Genomic DNA, 19,943 nt, shown 5'->3' on the forward strand with positions numbered 1-19,943 from the left:
CCCAGACTTGCGTCTTACGGAAACTTTAACCTACCATCCTGTGTCTGATTTATCTGCTTGGATGTTACACTGGCCTTGAAGCTTTCTAAACCTTGTTAATAGACGTACTCAATTGTTCCGAAAAAAAAGATTCTGTCTGCCTGGAGGCTTTGTTCTGTATCTCTTTGAGGTGGGGAACTAAGCTAAACTCGAAATTAAGAGAAATGTAGATTAAACATTCAATTACTCGGTGAATCAGTGCAAAATCAAAACCAGCATCACTAATGTCAACATAAGTACAAGTCAGAAGAGAATCAGACCTCACTCTGCATTTGTGTTTGAGAAGAAAACATCTGATAAATCAGTTGTAATTAAAATCACATGAATTCTTCTTTTTACATGTGTAACTTTTGAGAAGTGTTTTGTGGAAAGCCATATTCTGCAGTCTTCATATAAGAATCGCTTTAAGCAGCACAGAGACACATCCTTTATTGTTGGTTTTACAGATTATATTAAATGTTTTTCAACTTTTTTTTTAATACAGGACCAAATATGTGTGCCTTAAAGTTCCCCGCGTTCTGTATACTCTTTATTTGCATTTGAGATTGACTTGACCACTGTGGGAATGCATCCTTGGGCTTTCTGAAATCCATGAAATGACACAGGGTGATGAGAAGTTATCCTGAGAGAAGGGGGTGATATTGCAAAACCTGTCTGGAAGATAGCGGCAATACTGCTGGTTCCTGGCTTGGGTGTGTATGCTACACGAATACAAATGGCATTTACGCTTGATTAAAGGTAATGTAATCAACACCACACTTTTTCTGGGTGCATTTTTGCATATGAACCAGGGGCTATAAACAAAATGTACTAAACCCTGAAATAGGAGCAGTAGCTACATTTCTTTTTCTCCCTGTCATTTATGTAGCCCTTATGTGGACTATCACTGTCATCACTCTTCTCATATCCAAGACAAATGTAACCACCCTCTAGGTGCCAACAGAAAGCAGCACTGTGGTCGAAGTGCATGCCTGTGTAGAGTATGACCTGCATTCAATTCCTGGGCTATGCCACAGGCTTCCTACATTAAAAATCAGATTAATTTGTAAACAGAACACCTTCCTACCTCACCTCATTGGTGTGGTAGGGAAAATGACACATTTACTTGTTACCATGATAAATCCAGATGATAGCAACAGCTGAATAAGAGGTAAACAAACATAATCAGGAACAGCTCTGATTTCAAACTACGTTTACATCAATTTCAGAAAAGCACTGCTCCACGAGTTTATCTGAACAAAACCTGCAAATTCTCATTCAATTCTTGCACATGCATGGTAGCTGCACTGCTAATATTCTACATACTGCAGAAAATTTGTAAGACACAACCTGACTACAACCATTTTTACGAAAGTATTTTCGTAAATCCAGACCTATTTAAAATCTAACTACAATGACAGATTTAGAAAGAGTAATTCAGTCTCTGTGTCTGAAATAGCTCTCCAGTCCTGCACAGTCACTGCTCTAATCTTGCACAGTCAGTTTTTACCAGCTTTAGCAATGAGTCATCTGGTACTATTTGCGTAGGCATTTCCATCATTGAACTTCCAGACTGAGGGAAGCAGTTGAAAGCAGCAACAAGTTAGCTGCCCCTGCCACTTTCCCTGTTGAGATTTTTTCCTTGCTTACCATGCTGAATAGATGATTGTAGTTGTCCTACCTCTCCAGTAACTGGTGTCTGCAATAATAGGTCAGCTCTATCTATGCAAACTGGCACGACTTCCCTAGGCTATCCCTGATAACATCAGGGGTTCACCTAAAACAGTAGTTGTAATCTCTTTCAAATGAGTGAATAGCAGTGGCAACTTGCTAATTCAAGTTAATCAATATAACATTAAATAACAGCTTAGACATTTTACAAGTCTTCTGTCATCTCCTAGAATAAACTTCACTGCAGTATTCAGACCAGTGTTTCTCTAACTTAAGTAGCTGAGGTAGGCATCACTGTAAAAAAGATGCAGAAGAAAGAAGTACAACACTTTGTAAGAGATAGAAAAGGAGAAATTTTAGTTAAAATATTTTACAATAAAATAATTATGATTATAAATCTCTTTAGTTAAATATATACACATTACAGGGTATTCTAAAAAGAATGAACTTATTAAAGTTTCAAGCAGATCTAATGCACAAACTCACCACTTTGTCAGCTTAGACTGTAATGTCAGTTTAACATTTGTGAATGGCTGTATCAGACTAACGGTGGTGTTTGTGCAAACCTAAAACAATTATGAAAAGCAAATCTCCAAATCCTTCCGTTCCCACAGTAAATAGATAGAAAAAGTAGTTTACACATACACACACTTACACACACAAACTTTGATTGCATACAGAGGTTAGAATGACCAGCACTAAAATAACCCCCATTTCTACAAAATAATTAATTTCTTGATGTAGCTTTTGAAAATTACAAGTTTTAAGTGCTAGCAAATTGTGCTTTTAGGCAGCCACATGGCCAATAAGGTAGATGTTGTCATAAAGGTGCCCTACAAAATCTTCACTAATATTCTGTGCAGCTCGTCTTGTATTTCGGATGAATTCCCGCTTTGACATTTTGTTCTTCACATGAGGGCTTGTTAGATCAATGGAAAGTAGAATCAAAGAGTAACCAGTAATAAACTGCATCTAGACAAGAGAGAATAAATAAAAACAAATTTAGAAAGGCACTGTGATCATTAATAATACTGTTCCCTGTCCGAGAACCTTACAGTCTTCATCATCTGGGCTTACCATTATATACATCTACACATATGTAACAACCCAAAGGGTATCCCAGTGAATATAATATACTAATTTTCAAAGGTAATAACAGTCAGCGTCTCTGTTAATGCTTCTACATTATCCAAAAGTCCTAAGGGCTTTATGCACATGCATTGAAACAGATTCTTGAAGTTTTTGTAAATTAAGGCCACATCCTGCTAAAGCTTATCTCTAAATATGTAAGCAGTCCAACTGCTGAAAACTGGCTTTCCCCCATCAATTAGAAATGCTTGTTAAGCTTGAGCGAGGCCCAGAACTCCCTCTCATTTCTGTGGGACATCCACAAGGCAAAATGTGAAGGTGTCCTAAGTCTTATGCAAGCAGGGACTTAGAGATAGTACACAGCTTAAGCACAGACAAAAAGTGAAGGAAAGATAACATGAAAATAAACTCACTTACCATCTGGTTTAAAGAGAAGAATCTTTATGGTTTTTTTCGTTTATTTTCAACCCAAGTAGATGATGCCTGTATACTGAACCCTCCCAAGCCACGTTTGTACTTGAGAAATACTTGTTAAGCGCTGAATTTAAAACTATCACAAAACAGTATCATCATCCAGAATATAAAGGACTGAGTCCATTGAATATCGAAGCTCTATTTTGCTTACCAGGGCTAAGGCCAAGCTCTCTCATCAAATCAGGGTTACAAGCACGAGAATCTGTGAGAGAACTTTGTTATGAGAGTCTCAAGGTACGTCCCCACGCTCCTCAGGAGCATGAATGTGTCTGAAGAACTCTCTCAGTGCATTTGGCAAGAACTGATTTCTGAAGTTGTGCAGCGTCACAAGGTCATCCAAAACATCTCGCCTGGTAGAATAAAATCCCATGTAATTAGAGAAGTTTCTTTTAACTGTTTAAATATGAAAATGTAGGTTTTAAAAATAAAAAGCTTATAGTACTTTATGATCTTTGTCTCTTGCTGAAAGACAAGGAAATTATCACTAACAGCACAAAGATAATATAAACACATGTTCTTCATACACTTACAATAGTAGCCAAATACTATAAAATTATACATTCATCAGGATTCTAAGTTTCTTTATACGTATATTCAATCACAGTCTACATAGATGCTTCACTTCCTTTAAACTGTCTCACAAAGCCATTAAAAAGATAGTAAGGGGAATAGATTCATGTGTGTCACACATTTGGGGCCTAAGTAGAAAGCCGTTACAGGAGTATCTTGTTAAAAACCAGGCTTAAGTTAGATAAATTCGGTCACAAAACCCCTTTGAAGTCTAAGTCCATCAGGGGGTGTGATGCTCTCAAGTGTTTTCCACTGAACACAGAAATATCTAAAGGATTCAGACTAGCCTACATGTGCAAAAACATCTGAAGGAAATTTGGAAGCAAATTTGAAGTGAACCAAAGAATATTCCGTATGTTTATCCTTTCTATTACACATTTCAGTACTAAAAGGAGTTTCAACATTTAGAAACCTAGTTATTTTTAGTGCCTGATTACACTCTGTTTATGAAGAGAAGATGAATGGCAGTAGTGTTGCTAATATAAACTTGCAATCTCATCTGCTAAACGGTTCTGTATTTTTTTTCTGTTGCCAAAAATTGGTAATACGAAGTTTTTACAGCACAGAACTGTCAGCAGTGATAACGCTACAGAAATGACTTCTTTTATTCCTTTAGTGGTACAGGCTGAGGTAGATGAGAAGCAGGAGAGGATTCCTGCTGGAAGTGCTGCTGTCCCTCTGCTCTCCTGTTTAGGTCCAGTTATTTACTCTCCTCCTCTTTCAACCTCTTCCTGAACGTTTGGTACTCCTTTTTCTTGATACTGCACTACCCCAACCTGAAGATATCTTGGAGGGCAAGAGAAAACATTGTGGAGGTAGAAGAGCATGCTACAGCAGGCAGTGTTCCCTACTGCAGCTCATGCTGCCTCCAAGAGGATACTCCATTGCATCTTAGGAGGTGGGTGTGACTTCTGTCCGAGAAGTATCAGATAACCAAACAATGGCTAAAAGAGTTAACATTAGTTAGAAAGCTATCATCACTTGGTAAAGTGGTAACTGCTTTTGCTGATTAACACTCATACTAGACAGGAAAAAAAGAAAACTCAAGTGAAAAAACCCAACAAAATCGCTATAAATCTTCATGCTCTATGACATCCAGATTTTATCCTGCACAATTTAAATGCTCACTGCAACTTCAAAAACATTTTATGCCCAGAAATGCAAAAACACAGAAGCAGCACAGGATGTGAGATTTGCTAGTGTTATCCGTGGTATTTCAGTGATTCTTATAAAGTGTTACAGTCACTTAAATCCTTGTTAACTGTTCATATTTAGCAGCAGCGTTACTTAGTTGCATTTTCTTGATCTTTAAAATTACATCCGTACAAGCAAAATATTGTTGAATGGTGCTGTACATGGAAAATGAATAGGAAATGTCTGAAGAGAAATTCAAATTACCTTTCATCAAGGTAGATTCTCAGCTTCTTCCAATTTAGCGTTCTTGTGCAAAAGATAAACTTAGCTATTTCTTTTGGCGAATCATCTAGTATGCCCTTTGACATAAAGTAGTTGACTCCCTGAGATAAAATACATGTATGTATAAATATATTTACTCTTCATAATGTGTTTATTGTACTTGGCAATGTAGGAACATAATCCTACTAATTAGTTGGTTTGTTTTTTCAGAATTATTCTTCTTCCTCTAAATCACATTTCAACATGCATAATACACTCTAAAATTATAAATCAAATGCAAAGAAACAATTTATTGTTATGGTTGAGATTTTACACATACTCACAGCAGGAAATTTAAAATTATGAACCCCATAACAAGCATGATAGTTCTTTAATAATTTCTTCACAGTGTGCACTAGTATTTTGATATTCATACTTTTGTAATTGTATTTAAAATGCTGTGGGGACCATAACTTCTAATTTCTTAACTTCTGTAAATAAGAAAATCTTAGCCATAATGTGTTTAATCTTTAATATCTTTCTGTAAAACACTGATGTTCTCACATGTATACAATGTATCACATCAAATAGATGCAGTAAATGCATTTGTTTAAATGTGTAATAATGTAAATAAACACAAGCACACTGATTTCAAGCATAGGTAAATATCAACATATATAAATATGCATACACATAAATAAGAACACTGTACCTAACAAAAAAGTTTTAAAGATAGGACAATTGTATATATCTTATATTAATATTATGATTTCCAGAATTTTCCACACTTTGCCAAGCACACATTTCTTATAGATTCCACATGCCAAATTTAATCAAAAATATTTCAGTGATATTCTGGATTCTCTCTGTTCATTGAAATGTCTCAAAGCATAAAATTATTTTCCTTATGATCTCAGAAATCAAAACCAACCTAAATGGATTTTAAAATGTTCACATTTTTCAACAACAAAAATCTAAATCTGAGAATAACTATAAACAATTATTTCAATTCAATTTTGCAGGGCTGGGAGTAGTTCTGACCATTTGTTACAAGACGTGTTACTTAAGTACAACATTTCTTGACTATACCATAATGTTGAAATAATGTAAAAATGTGCAGGACAGTGCATTTCTGCAAAGGATAATGTACTAAGGCCACAACCTAAATAACTTTTAAAATACTTATGAAATCTTTTTTCATAAATCTTCTGATATCAGACTTCACAATATTTTGCAAGTCTGCCCTTTTAGATTACATCACATCAGGGGCAACCTGTCATTCAGTGTATAAACTAACTTCCCAGGGCTCTTCAATTTGGTTAAAAAAGAAATAAAGGGCTGAGTGCAGGTTTGGAAAGTTGTTTTATGAAGTCGCTTAGTAAAGCAAACTCTCAATTATATTAATCAAAAAATAAACTACAATATATGTTTAAGATATTGATAACACAAGTAAAAAGGCAACCAACAGCTGTAATATTACCTAGCTGTTTTCACCAGTCCATAATTGCTTACATACTTACAAGACAATAGCAGCTAATCAGCATACCTTTTTTTGTTAAAGGGATGTTTTATAAAATGAATAAGAAGGTTTTATATAGGTAAGACAGAAAAAAACCTCTACCAATTTTAGACCCCAATTTTAAGAAGAATCTTTATTTAAGACTGTAATGAAATGTGTTACACTATAAGATTACATATAAGTCCAAATTAGATCATATTTAAGTTTGACCATAATACGGGTGGACAACATAAGGTTAAGTATTTTCTTGAATTAGAGCTAAATAGTAAACTAAAAATGGGAGATCAAAGTTAACATCAACTGTGTATTAATTCCTCAAGCATTATGGCAATTTATGCAAGACTAGCAGAAGAACATCTTCACATATATCCTGACTTAATGAGACTTACACATTTGCTTTAGTAATAAGTGTTAGCTTAAGGTAATATGAACTGAAGTCTGGCAACAAAGACTCAGTAGTATTCCTGCTGCATTTATTTAACAAACACTGCACCATATCCAGAAAATACCTGGCACGTCACAGATGAGGCAGGATGAAAATAACACCTTCTTTAAGACAGACAATGGGTTGGTTTCTCTGTGACAGTAAATACCGTAAGTAATTTCTTTCATGCACTATATTTCAACTCAATGTAGGATCTTCCCCTGATAAGCTACCAATTCCTTGCAAAGCATTTTTATTCCGTCTTTAATTCCCTCTCTCTCCTTCCACCCCCTCATCCCCCATCATGCTTGATGGTATCTTCCCGTGAATGTCGTTACTAATTTTCCTCATCTCCACAAATAAACAGGGTATAAATAAAATATACTTCAGCACATGCCATCATTTTTAGTTGCTTTTTATTTCTTCCTAAGTAACCACAACTACTTTGCAACAATAGAAACCTGATTTCTCTTTAAAGTTCTTAAATTTTGACTCACAGCAAATGAAATTTATTTACAAGATTTACGGCATGCCATTGAATCTGCTTTTTGTAACACTGTAAACACTGCCTTGAATTCCTCCCTGAAGCCACACTTCAAATAAATCACTTTTGGTAGCTAAAATGGTCACTCCTGGCAGGTATACTGCCTGATATAAGTAGCTCTACACATTATTAAAATGTATGCTAAGATTATTTATCAGTCATCTGGTGATTCTCTTCGGAAACGTTTGACTGAAGTCAGGTAGGCAGATCTGTGCCACTATCTACCAGGTCTGAAAAGGTCTTTTTAACACTCAGGAAACACTGCAGGATCAGCGCACACGGTTATGTTCTTCTAATTCTGATTTAGTGGAAGAGTAGTTAGGTGAACAGTACAACAGCAAAGATTTCCAGTAGCCTTGTCTGCCTAACTTAGACGAGGAACCTGCTTGTCACCATAATGTTCTTAACATTAGAGAATTAGGAAAGATGCCTTAAGAATATTTTGCCTTTGTGACAAGAATGGTGCCACTGAGTTTCAGACAGCCCTCGATAAAATCTTAATGTATGAAAGTGCTGATTTAAATTATATATGGAAATAACAATCATAACTATACACTAGTTGTAACAACAAAAGCCATTCATTGTATTTCAATGTTATTTTCTACATAGGTTGCTCCTTTTTGTACAGTCAAAAAATGCTTCTTTTATCAAGCTATTCTATTACTGCACTGACACTCCCTGCTTGCTTTCTACCTGTTCCCAAGAGCCTTTCCATTCATTTATATCCATACAGGGTATTGAAAATTGAGAAGCTTTCTTTTTCAGTATTGGTTTCATTTCTGCATTGATTTTCTTCTCTGCTAAGAGTACTTTCAGAACATTTCAGTACAGCAGTCAACACTAGAACTTTTGCAGTTGCCTTTGACATCTCTGTTTAGATATGCATACAAAACAAACCAGGCATGTTCTAAGGTAATGGCATAGAAATTTTGGAATCAGTATTTTTCTACACATATATGTGATTTCTCTTTAAAATATTTAAATGGAATTGTTTGCAAAGTCAGAGTTGGAAGACAATGAGCATTTTACCCAATGCTTATTTAAAAGTAGTGCAAGAAAATACATGACAAATACATTTGTCAATAAAAACAAGTTCCACTTAATATTTGAAATTTCAAATTTAACATAAATGGTTGTACATATGCTCTATTTGTTTAGCTTAAATAGTTTTGAAAGGTGACTAAATCACTAGTAGCAGACTGACAGTAACATTTTTAGGTGATTTATAATTCTGTGAGTTATATGCTTTTACATTTTGGTAGGATTACATGAGTATCAACAAAAAATGCTGATTTCTTTGTAATATGTACTGTATTAGAAAAAGACGATTTTGATCACTGACCAAATTCAAGTATCCTTAAGTAAAAGCTGAAGAAATACATGAATTCAAGTTTAAATACTAGCTTAACCATTTAGATAAATTCTTTGGGGGCCGTGACTGTAATTTTATTCTGTACATACAGTGTCTGGTGTAATAGGACCTCAATTTCTAACTGGGGCTTCTAAGTAACACTAACATTATTAGTAAATAATAATTAGACATGTATGGTATTATTCTGATTTTTCCAGGGAAATGCAGTATCTTAATATATTTCATGGTGCCTCCTCTAGAACAAAATGCACAGTACTGATGCTATATTTTCTAATAGAAACTTTTAAGATTCTTTTCCTAAGTTACAAATCATTTGGTGACAAATGAGGACACAATATAGAACATACACTTCAAACAGTGTCTCTTTCACTGTGTGTCTTTAAAATATAGTCTCAGTGATACACACTTATGATGGCAAAAATCACAAGCACAACGTAGAAATACTTCTCATGTTACATGGAATCTATAACTAATAACTTACAAGATTAAATTTCTCTGCCTTTAACGTACAGTTTTAATAAGGTTTCAGCTGTCTGGTCCATTTCAACTTTTTAGATAAATCCCACAAAAGAACTTTTTCCTTCTACAACAGGGGTCCTCAAACTTTTTAAACAGGGGCCGGCGCGCGGATGCAGTGGCAGGCAGCCATCTGTGGCTGCTTGGTTTCCCCCCCAACCGCTGGCGGGGGGGGGGGGGGGGGGGGGGGGGGGGGCCCAGGGGGGTCTGTAAATACCGGGGGCCAGATTGAGGACCCTGGGGGGGCCGTATCCAGCCCGTGGGCTGTAGTTTGAGGACCCCTGTTCTACAACATACACATACTTCTAATAATCTCAGGGCGAATAAATCAATGCATCCCAAAATTGGCTTGCTTAGTAGATCACTAAATTGGGTAAGTTTAAAAAAAAATTGGTTAGAAACATACAGCATGGAAACATTCCATGATTTATAGGCTATCAATAATTAAAAGTCAGGTAAGGTAGCTTTATGCAAGTGGCTAACAATTCTTTTATAATTAAGAAAAGGTCAGAAAATTGACCCCCCTAACAAAAACTAAAGCTAGTTGGTAATGAGTGAGACATTCAGAAGAGTGGAAATCCAGCCTTACTATAAGCACTGTCTTACTGTACTTTATTGTTATTATGCTACATAAGGGAAATCCTGATCTCTATTAAAGTGTGAGAGTTTAGATATAGTCCAGATTGCAACAGATCCATAAAAACACATGCTATTAAACAGAATCAGTTAGAATAATTATTATTAAGAATGAAACAAAAATTAGATCTTCTTTCCTGACAAAGGATTCTCTTTTCCACCTTCAGTTCCAATTTTAACTACATAAATAGGTCCATGTAATAAATGTGACAAAATATTTTGTAGGGAGTTAGAAACACCATACAAAACAGTGGGAAATAACTCCTGGTTGCTTACAAATTCTGAGTCATAAGCATATGAGCTATGAAATGAGCACTGCGTGAGAAACATTTCACATACACATACAGTCTTTAGAATAGAATACAGCAGAGACCACGTAGGCAGATTAAACAACATAATATTCATATTGAAGTGTTAATACTAACACTAAACCACCCCCTTTCCCCATAGAAACAAAAAACAAGTTCCAAAATCTTGGCTACAATGGTGCTGCCATATGAAAAAATATCCCCAAACCAACAAACAAAAAAAATAATGAGATACCAAACATGCACTGGAGTTTTTTTTCAGATTATGTGTAACGTGATTAGGCACATCCTTCCAGCAGAATGTGAGCACCTGCTATGAATTATGCAAGCTCATGCACACAATCAATACATTAAATTACGGCAGATACCACAACACCATGCACACAACAATGGCTAACCAGAGAATCCTACCACAAAGTGTGTAGATGCTCTTCCCTACCCCGTGAGCCACCGCTAGCTCTGGAGCTGTTGCTGTGGAGCCTGGTTACCCATTTTCATGACATGGGCGGTGTCCTTTGGAGAATCTTGCTCCTGTGGCTGTAAGTATTCCTATTTTTATAGTAATTTGATCAGGTCTGTTATCAAATGTAAAGCAGAGTTTGGCAGGAAACTCAGAGATGCAATTTGTAATAGTGGAATGTCATATCATATATTCCAGTCACAGTGTCCTTATAATAATAATTCTGCCAATATCACAGTTGTAAACAATAAACGCAATGGTATCTGTGAATTCTCCTGAAACTCAGGTCCTCAATGATTCCTACCAGGCTATGGTGCTCCACAGGGAGAGAGGAACAGAAGCCCTTAGGAGATACCCTGAGGTTCTCATCTCTTACTAGGCCTGAAGCAGACTGTTTGTACTACTATTGTACAATATAAGCAAAATGAACCCAGAAGAAGTAAGTGTAGTATAATAAATTTAATACCTAATTTAGGTATACTATATGGTAGTTCTAATTTGCTTCATTTCCTTTAGTGTTTTTTTTACTCAGTGCCTTTTGCAAAGGCTCCAAATACTTTAAAACTACCAAGGATACTTTAAATTAGTTTGGAATATAACAGCATATTATAAACTAAGATAGTAAGTGAAAAATTACATTAAAACAAATCAAAAGACAAAAAATTGGGTAGACAAAGATGCTACCAATTAAAACGATATATTCTTGAACATAGATTTTTGTTACCTAAATATTGCGTTTCATTTATGTAAAGCTTTACATTTATTATTATCATCATCACTAAACTCCTGCTGAAAATCAAGGCTAATCACTAAAGTGGCAAGGTGCTGGTAAGATGTCTTGGCCCTGCAAATTACAGTTCAAGGCAGCATTCTACCAGAAAAAAGAAAAAATACTGTAATTTGTAACTAATAAAAGCAGTGGGTTTCTTCATTTAACAGAATATGAGATAAAGCAAGAATTTAAACAAAATCACATTATTGTAATGATGCATGTGACTGCTTTATTTACTTCACCTCGTGTCCACAAGTTCATGTTTTCTGTATTCTATCAGAGTGAATGATTTGCTCCTAGAAGTCTATCTTTTCATGTTCCTTTAACCTATTTCCTACTTTGATTTATCCAATCACCACTTCCTTGTGTATGAATAAATACATGCAGGAAGTTAACACTACTTTTTGTTCTGTACTGTGTACCTTCTTTTCCTAGGAAACATGAAGCAGGAGTATGGTTTTGTACATAAAAGACTCCCTGTCACTTGGGTGTCAATTGCGTATCTCCCAGGCAAAAGCTGCCTACTCTCACTCTTTTCTTCTTTGAAAGGTGACAGTGAAAGCAGAAACTGACTTTTCCAGGTAGTTAACAAACTAATAAATAGAAACCTTTTAGTCTGACATGAGGTTATTTTTTGAAAAGGAATATATTTTGTTATATAACACAAAGAAATATTATGTTTGTGCATAACAAACATCTACAGAAATCAAATCAAACTAATGTTTAGGATAGTTTAGCAGTACATCTTTTTCATATTTCAAATTTGCTCCTTGACAGTGGAAATATTTAAAAATCCCTTACAGGAACAGTAACTGTCATAAAGTAATTCGTGTTACTTTATATCTCATCCTGCCTTAAGTGAAGCTGGATCAAACTCATACTCTGCAGAAGCATTTTAACATTTAAAATTATGTAAGCATATTTTAATCCTTTTCAAATTCACCATATTCTCTTCAGTTAGGATATCTGTCTCATTCCTAAGTCAATACGTAGCTATGAACTTCTGGCATCCATAGGTCAGACCACTGTACAGAGAGCTCAAGAGGCAAGCCACGTAAATGACGTGCACATATACCATATGCAATAAAATATCAGGATAGGGCTGTAATTTAGTATTAATCATTCCTACAGTAAAACAAGCACCTATTAAAACTTGGCCTTTAATATGGCTATAACTACAAAACAATCACAATTATTTTAACTGTTTATCACTGTCAGCAACAGTTCACTTACCTCATCAGGGTTGGCATTAAAGGTGAGACTGCCCTCATCTAGCTGCATATACAATTTTCTAAAAGAAAATCCTAGAGGCGGATTCTTATTGTATATAGAACAGTGACCCCAAGTGGATTTGCACAACCTATGAAAATAGAATTAAGTCTATTATCAAAATTCCTTTCTGTATTTCATGTATGTTACAGAAGCAAAATGAAAACACTACAAAGCCAAATATTCAAACTATTGGAAAAGTTAGAAACAGGTTGATCGTAACACTTAGTTGTTAAGCTTTCTGCATGTGTGTTCCTGAAGTCTTCAATTCGATGATTATTGTTTTCTGCTCTCATAGGTTTTGCTGTAGTTAAGTACAATCTCAAAACATATCCCAGTAGGTGGCATCATAGCAACGTCCACACAGCTGAGATCTCTGGCATTCCTAGTGTCTGAACACTGGGTAACCGTGACAAGTTGCCCTTCCTGCTGCAGTATGACCGATTAAAACATTGTTTCTTTTCTTGTGCCCCAGTTGTGCAGTGAGACACCACATCTGACCAAAATTATGCCATTAACTCACTGCTTTCCCTGTCTGCCCTTTTTCCAGTCTTGACTAGTCCTAATTGCTTGATCCAGCCCCATCCCAATCTTCCATCACTTCTCAGTTTCTCTCCCTGCTATCCCACCCTGACTCTGTATTCATGTTTCTGTCTCTCATCTCAGTCTCCTTGATGACACTATCTGAAATTGTTGAACTTTCACTTTCTAGGCACTCTGCTACCTAGATTCCTTCCTGAACTGGTAGCTCTGCTTCAACACATGTGTTTTGTAAATAATTATGAGGCACAATGCTTAGGACCCAACAGGTAATCACTGAGACATGGGAGACACTTCGTTTTCAGTTCAGGAACACTTACTCTTTGGACTGAGTTCAGAACTGCAGCCTCAGGGCTTGCCAATACCGAAACTCAAACACATCCAATACATGTGGAATATGGAAGACTTAAGTTGTCTATAGACATTAAGCAAACTGAGATTTTTATTTATAGCTAAATCAGGATATATTTTTCACTACCAAAGCCTATACTTTGAACTGGGTATTTTTTTGGGAAGATTTCACTAAAAAGCTATTGCCCGGGATGAACTCTGAGGAAAATATGTATTTCCCCCCTTCCCTGTATGTTAAGAATATACACTGCTTGTAGTTAAGTAGCTCTAGTATCTTCAAGCTTTGGTCCAGGGAATATATTTGTATTTAATGTGGTTTTGATACTAAGAACTGAGTACAGTACAAGGCATACTGATATACATAAACTTAGAAGCTTAGCAGGATCTTCACTAGAATTCCTGTTTCCTGCCAAGACAACAGTCCCCAACAACAGAACTGTGACTAAGAAGTTATAACTGCACTGTGCTACTGCTGAGTTCACAAAGTATGATAGGAAGGGAAGCTGCTTAATTCAAATGCAGAGGGGAAGAGATAGATGAGGGAAGGAAGAGATGTAGAGCACAATAAGGAAATTGCACCTGAAAAGCTGCCCAACTATTACAGAAATACTACTTAACTGTCTGTGCAGTTAAAGGGTAAGAATACGTTGTGAAAGAAGATACAAGCTCTGCTGACCATCTACTCTAAAGATAAGCACGATTTCATGAGTCTTTCCTAGTCTTGCAAAACATAAAATATCAAAGAAAATACTTTTAATTAAATTTTGATCTTATTCTGTTTGACAGAACATTCCTTTATCTCCTGGACATATGAACTCTGCCTATATTATATAGATGTGTTTCATTTGTTAGACTGCAGAAATTTCACTTGATGCATGTAAAGAACCAACCTTTTCTTTCCCCCTTCCATCACCGTCTCCCAAAAACCATGCACTTAAGTTGCTTTAAGACAAGTATAATAGATGAGTTCTCATCCTTTTCCACCTGGACTTTCAGCTGAATACTTTTGCTTGCTAAAGCTAGATATTTTTTTGAGGTTCAGAGAAGCAATACAAACATTTGAGATGTGTTTTGAGCTAATAAAAAGGTGAAGACAAGTCCTTGTTTTTTTTCCCCACGATATATTAAACAACAGGTGTGTAATAATACACATGTACTTGCACCAAGCACACTTGTATATGTAGTCATCTCCAGTAATCCTGGACAGTAATTGGAAATCCAGAATAACATTTTTAAACTATATTCATGTTTCCCCATGTCAAATCTCATTTAACTTAGGAAACCTTTGCTAAGGTTAGAATGACAAAAAGCATAGACCGAGCCAAATTTAAAATGTAATAGTTTGGTTTTGTTTTTTTTTTTTTGCTTACCCTTGCCAGAGAAGCTCATCATTAGCAAGATCCTGCCAGACGCATGAAGCTAGACAGAGATCAGTTGCATTCAGGTACGACAAAATAGTAAAACTAAGCTCTGGTGGCAACATTTCCAGGTTAATGAATCCTTCTTGTTCTTTAGATTTTCTTGTCTTCAAGAGGTGGTAGATGTCAATGCCTCCTTGGGCTTGCTTGCGATGACTTGTGTTGGAAACACTGTTAGTAGCTATCCTCCTACCATGTTCTCTGGTAAGATAGCCTTGACTGCTGTATCCTTGGTGTTGCAGTTGCTGGCTCCTAGCAACTCTCCAGAGTCCCTGACCCATCTGCGAGCCTGCTGGACATAAAATCCAAGTTAAATGTTGACAGCTATTTATAAATATATGTAAGACAAACTCAGCACACACTGGAAAAATAAAATTGTAGGACTCATCTGAATAGGAAAAAAGTGAGTTTTGTCAAAGTTATGCTGATGATGTAATCAGTCTCCAATGGAGCAACTGAATAAACACTGAAAACAAACACCATAAAAAACTAGATTTTTAAAAAAAATTTCTATGCTTGAAGAGTTAGAAAATTAACAACGAGCTTCTGCAAACAGCACCAAACTTAACTTGTATCTTATGCAAGTTAAGAAGCCTTAATCATCAGAACATTTGGAATTATTATCTTTAGTCTTCCTTTAAAATTTAACAAAAATAGCTTATTTAGAGTCAATGAAGTGCTATGGAATGTAAGGAGAAACAAAAATGTTGTGACATTAAGACAAAGTTTAATGTCTTCAATGACAATGTGTTAAGGATTCAGTTTCTTGGCTTTGAGCACCCAAAGTATCTTTTCAAGCTTTCTTGCATAGTAGCATAAAAACTTCAGGTTAGGGCTTCTTATAACTGTGTTTGTTATTTTTTGTCAAACTTTGCTGCAGATAGTAATAATAATAAGAGATCCTGCATGTTAGTCAGTTATTAAGACTTCTGAATGCCACAACTCAAATTTCAGTAACCAACTGTATTTACCAAGAGGGAAAATTAAAGTACAATAAATCATACCAATTCAGTATGCGAATGTTGTCTTAATACTATCACAAGCAGTGTAGATATGGTGATTATCTTATTAATTTTTGCCATGATGACTGATCACTAAAGTGATCATACTAGTAATCTGCATGTTCCTGATGCCGACTTACAAAAACAAGAAACACTTACAGCCTGGCCTGGTAGGATCTCACATGTATTTGAAATTATGTATATTCCATTAGCATGGGGAATTAAAAATGAGATTTTAACACAAAGACTGGACATGAATGCAAACTGTTCTACATAAGCAGAAGAAAACAACCCATGCTGAGTGATTATGGGAGAAAAATGGAGAAATTACAGGAAAAAAAAGCATAACCAAGATGGAAGTAGACAACAGACAGGTTCAGCTGGCTGGTGAAGCAGTTCTCTACAACAGCAGCCATTCAGAGGAAGTTCAAGAATTCATTTCTAGATGAGGCCACAGTTGTGAAGAAACTGTAGCCACATGTATTATATTCAGTTTGGTAATAACGCAAGTTTTTACATAACTTCATCTTTATTTTTATTCTCATGTCCTGTACAGTTACACATTTGGCTTAATTTTGTCTTACAGGGGTAGGTTAAACCATGACTAACTGCTACAAATTATCAGGCAAGTTCAAGAAAACAAAAGCTTACTGAGTCACAGCATAAACAGAATATACAACTGCCTGCAAGAATGTATGCATAAAGAAGGTAATCTCATTTTCTTGAGACCAGCATATAACTTAGGGCTTAGGTCTTAAGTCCTTAGGGCTACTGGTAAAGCTGCTTCTCAAGAGGAAGCTATACCACAATCTGCCATGTGAATTAGCCCTGTGAATAAATTGAACACTGCCAACAAGGTATTACACTTTCAAATAGACAGATGCCAAGTTTAGAGGCAGTGTTAACTCTCAGAAGATACCAGATGATCTGAATGACTGAATAATAATGATCTTTCGATTCAATTATGTGAGAAAGTTGAGGTTTTGAAAAAGATAAACGTATACATACACATGTAGATGTAACTCACATACAATCTACATGCTTTCTCAGTGTACCTCTTCATGTAAAAACCAAAACAAAATCTGCCTGAACAATATAGCATTGACTCCATAAACAAAATGATAAAATAGCCAGTCAGCAAAGTACTAGTTTCAGGGACAGACAGAACCAGGAGTGAGGGCCTGCAATTCCTCATCGCTGTTTCAAATCCTTAACCACTAAGGCAACAAAAATCAGAAGAAAAAAGTATGTCAACATTACAATGTTAAACCTTGCCTTTTACAAAAGATGAAACAAGAGAACCTATTCTATGTAAAGTGTGTATGTCAAGTAGAGAGAAAGTTCTGCCAAATGCAGAAATTGTTTGCTGAGGTAACTTTTTGCAAGACACATTAATGAATTTGTTTTGCTAGTATTTTTGCCATCTTTCCTGACATTAGTTTATATCATTATAACAAAGCCACATTTCTATACCCATTTGTTAACCTCCAACTGTTAAAAATTGTCTGAAAATACTTATTATTTGGGCACTGTTAAATAAACAAACAAAGGAGTAACAGGAAATTCAAGGCTCTAAAGATTCATTAGGAATTATATTGTGACAAGTCTCATAATCATAATACACCAGGAAGACAAGAAAGACCAGCAGCATTATCAAGAAACTACTTCATAGAAAGGCCTTCTATTTCATAGAAAGGCTGTGCCCAGTCAATTATCAAGTGAACTTTATGCTATCAGGTAAGCATCTGGCAACTTTATAATAGCTTTCAGACCTCTTCAAAGTCACATTATCTTTCTGTTTTACATGCACTACTAGTAGCGGTCACAGAGGACCAAGGTTTCCTACCTAGCCCTAAATCAAATATCCAAATTTTATTTGCTAGTTTAATAACTTTATTGCAATACTCAGCTAGAAGTTCCTGTCCACAAAATACGTTCTATTGAGGAATACTGAGCTAGCAAGAATATCAACAGCTCTTGTTGGTGCTCACAGAGTTTTTCTCCCCACACAGAAGTTAACTACTATACATCACCAACAACATAATCAAATCTGAATTATTTAAAAAATACTGTCATTCAAGAAACTAGCCTTCTTATAATGCATTCACATATTTAAACAGAAAATATCACTGCAGAAATAATTTTAAGTCTTTTTAAATGTAAAATATATTTTGAAAAATATGTATTTGCTATTTTAGGTACCATCTGAAGAAATTTCAGAGAAGAAACAGTGAGCCACAATTTAACCCATTCCAGAACCAGGTGCAAAAAATCCATAAGCTTTCACATGTGTGTAGCAGCTCATGTGCAGTTTGTTAGATCACTTCTTATCTTCCTCATTGGGCAATTACTTTCAACTTTGTAGTAATTCAGGAGGAATGCTTTGAGAACTCACTCGTAAAACAAGAAAACCCATTGTTATTATAAAGACTTTTAACTAATGGTGTCCAGAACTATGTTTTTAAATTACTTTGAACATACACTTTCAATTTCCAGATTCAATAGGCGACTCAATTGTATGTTTCCAAACTTCCAATTAAGTAACTTTGATTATCTAATCATTAAAACCTCTTGATAGCTTGGCTGTAATAACTACCACAGTAAAAATGACATCTAGCTTGTTTATAAATTGCTGATACTCTGCTGGCTCTGTCTGATTCCGATTTTACTCATGTTTTCTTCATGTTACTTTCTTACTGCATAATAAATCTTTTGCAGTGTTGATGAGCATGATAGGATACTAAAAGCTAAATGTAATCTAGATGAATGCTGTATGGGTGTCAGCCTCTGCTTTATTAAATTAAATAAAAGCCCAACATACACTCTCGATATGAATCCCCTTCCACTTTATGATAACCGAACCCCACAGGTGCTGCTTTGCGACCACAACTATCCGCACAGGAATTCGTTCCTTCCTTCTACGCTATCGAAGCTGAGGCTTCGCTCACGCAGCAGCATCCGTGGCCGAGGCCTGCTGAGCCCCGCACCGTTAGAGCCCTTCCAACCCGGCTCCAGGCCGTTACGCCGGCAGCTCCGAGGCTCAGCCAGTCCCCCCCACCCAAGGAAGCCCCTCGGCCGAAGGCCGCGGCTGCCCTCCCGCCGCCCCGATTTGCTCCGCAGCCGCCCTACTCGCCACCTCCCCAGCGCCACACCGGGCTGCGCCTCCCCCGCCCCGGGGAGCCGGGGCCTCAGCCGGGGCAGGGCCGCCTCCTTCCCGGCGGACGCCGCCGAGCCCGGCCCCCGCGCGCCATTGGGCCGCCCCACGGGCCGCGGCTCCGGATTGGATGCGCCGCCTGCCCATCCGCGCCCGCCTGCCCGGCTGAGGGAGCCCCGCGGGGCCTGTACCTGTGCGAGCTCGGGTCCCAACCGCCGCCGCGACGAGCCCGGCCTGAGTCGGTGCGTGAGCCTCGCCGGGCAGGAAGGGGCTGAGCGGGCCCCGGCGGCGGGGAGAGGCGGCGAGAGCCGAGGAAGCCCCTCCAGCACGCAGGGAGACCGCCGTCACCCCGTCTCCTCGCCCGGCGGGTTTGACGTTCGCTGTTGTTGCCGGAAGTGACGTCACGGCGGAGGCACGCGCGGGAAGCGGAAGCGGCCGCTGG

The 19,943-nt window shown here is 37.0% G+C and overlaps 1 protein-coding gene across 1 annotated transcript; it reads right to left on the reverse strand.

Moving 5' to 3' along the window:
• Positions 1-507: 507 nt before the first annotated feature.
• On the reverse strand, positions 508-19,893 carry FBXO8 (F-box protein 8). The gene is given in 9 exon segments (XM_037396820.1): positions 508-2,661; positions 3,270-3,316; positions 3,404-3,446; positions 3,448-3,489; positions 3,491-3,602; positions 5,221-5,339; positions 13,002-13,128; positions 15,299-15,635; positions 19,693-19,893. Coding segments are annotated over 8 exon segments (1,005 nt in total). The 5' UTR covers positions 15,628-15,635; positions 19,693-19,893; the 3' UTR covers positions 508-2,475.
• Positions 19,894-19,943: the final 50 nt, after the last annotated feature.

This window comes from Falco rusticolus, chromosome 1 (assembly GCF_015220075.1).
Source record: "Falco rusticolus isolate bFalRus1 chromosome 1, bFalRus1.pri, whole genome shotgun sequence".
Lineage (NCBI taxonomy): Eukaryota > Metazoa > Chordata > Aves > Falconiformes > Falconidae > Falco > Falco rusticolus.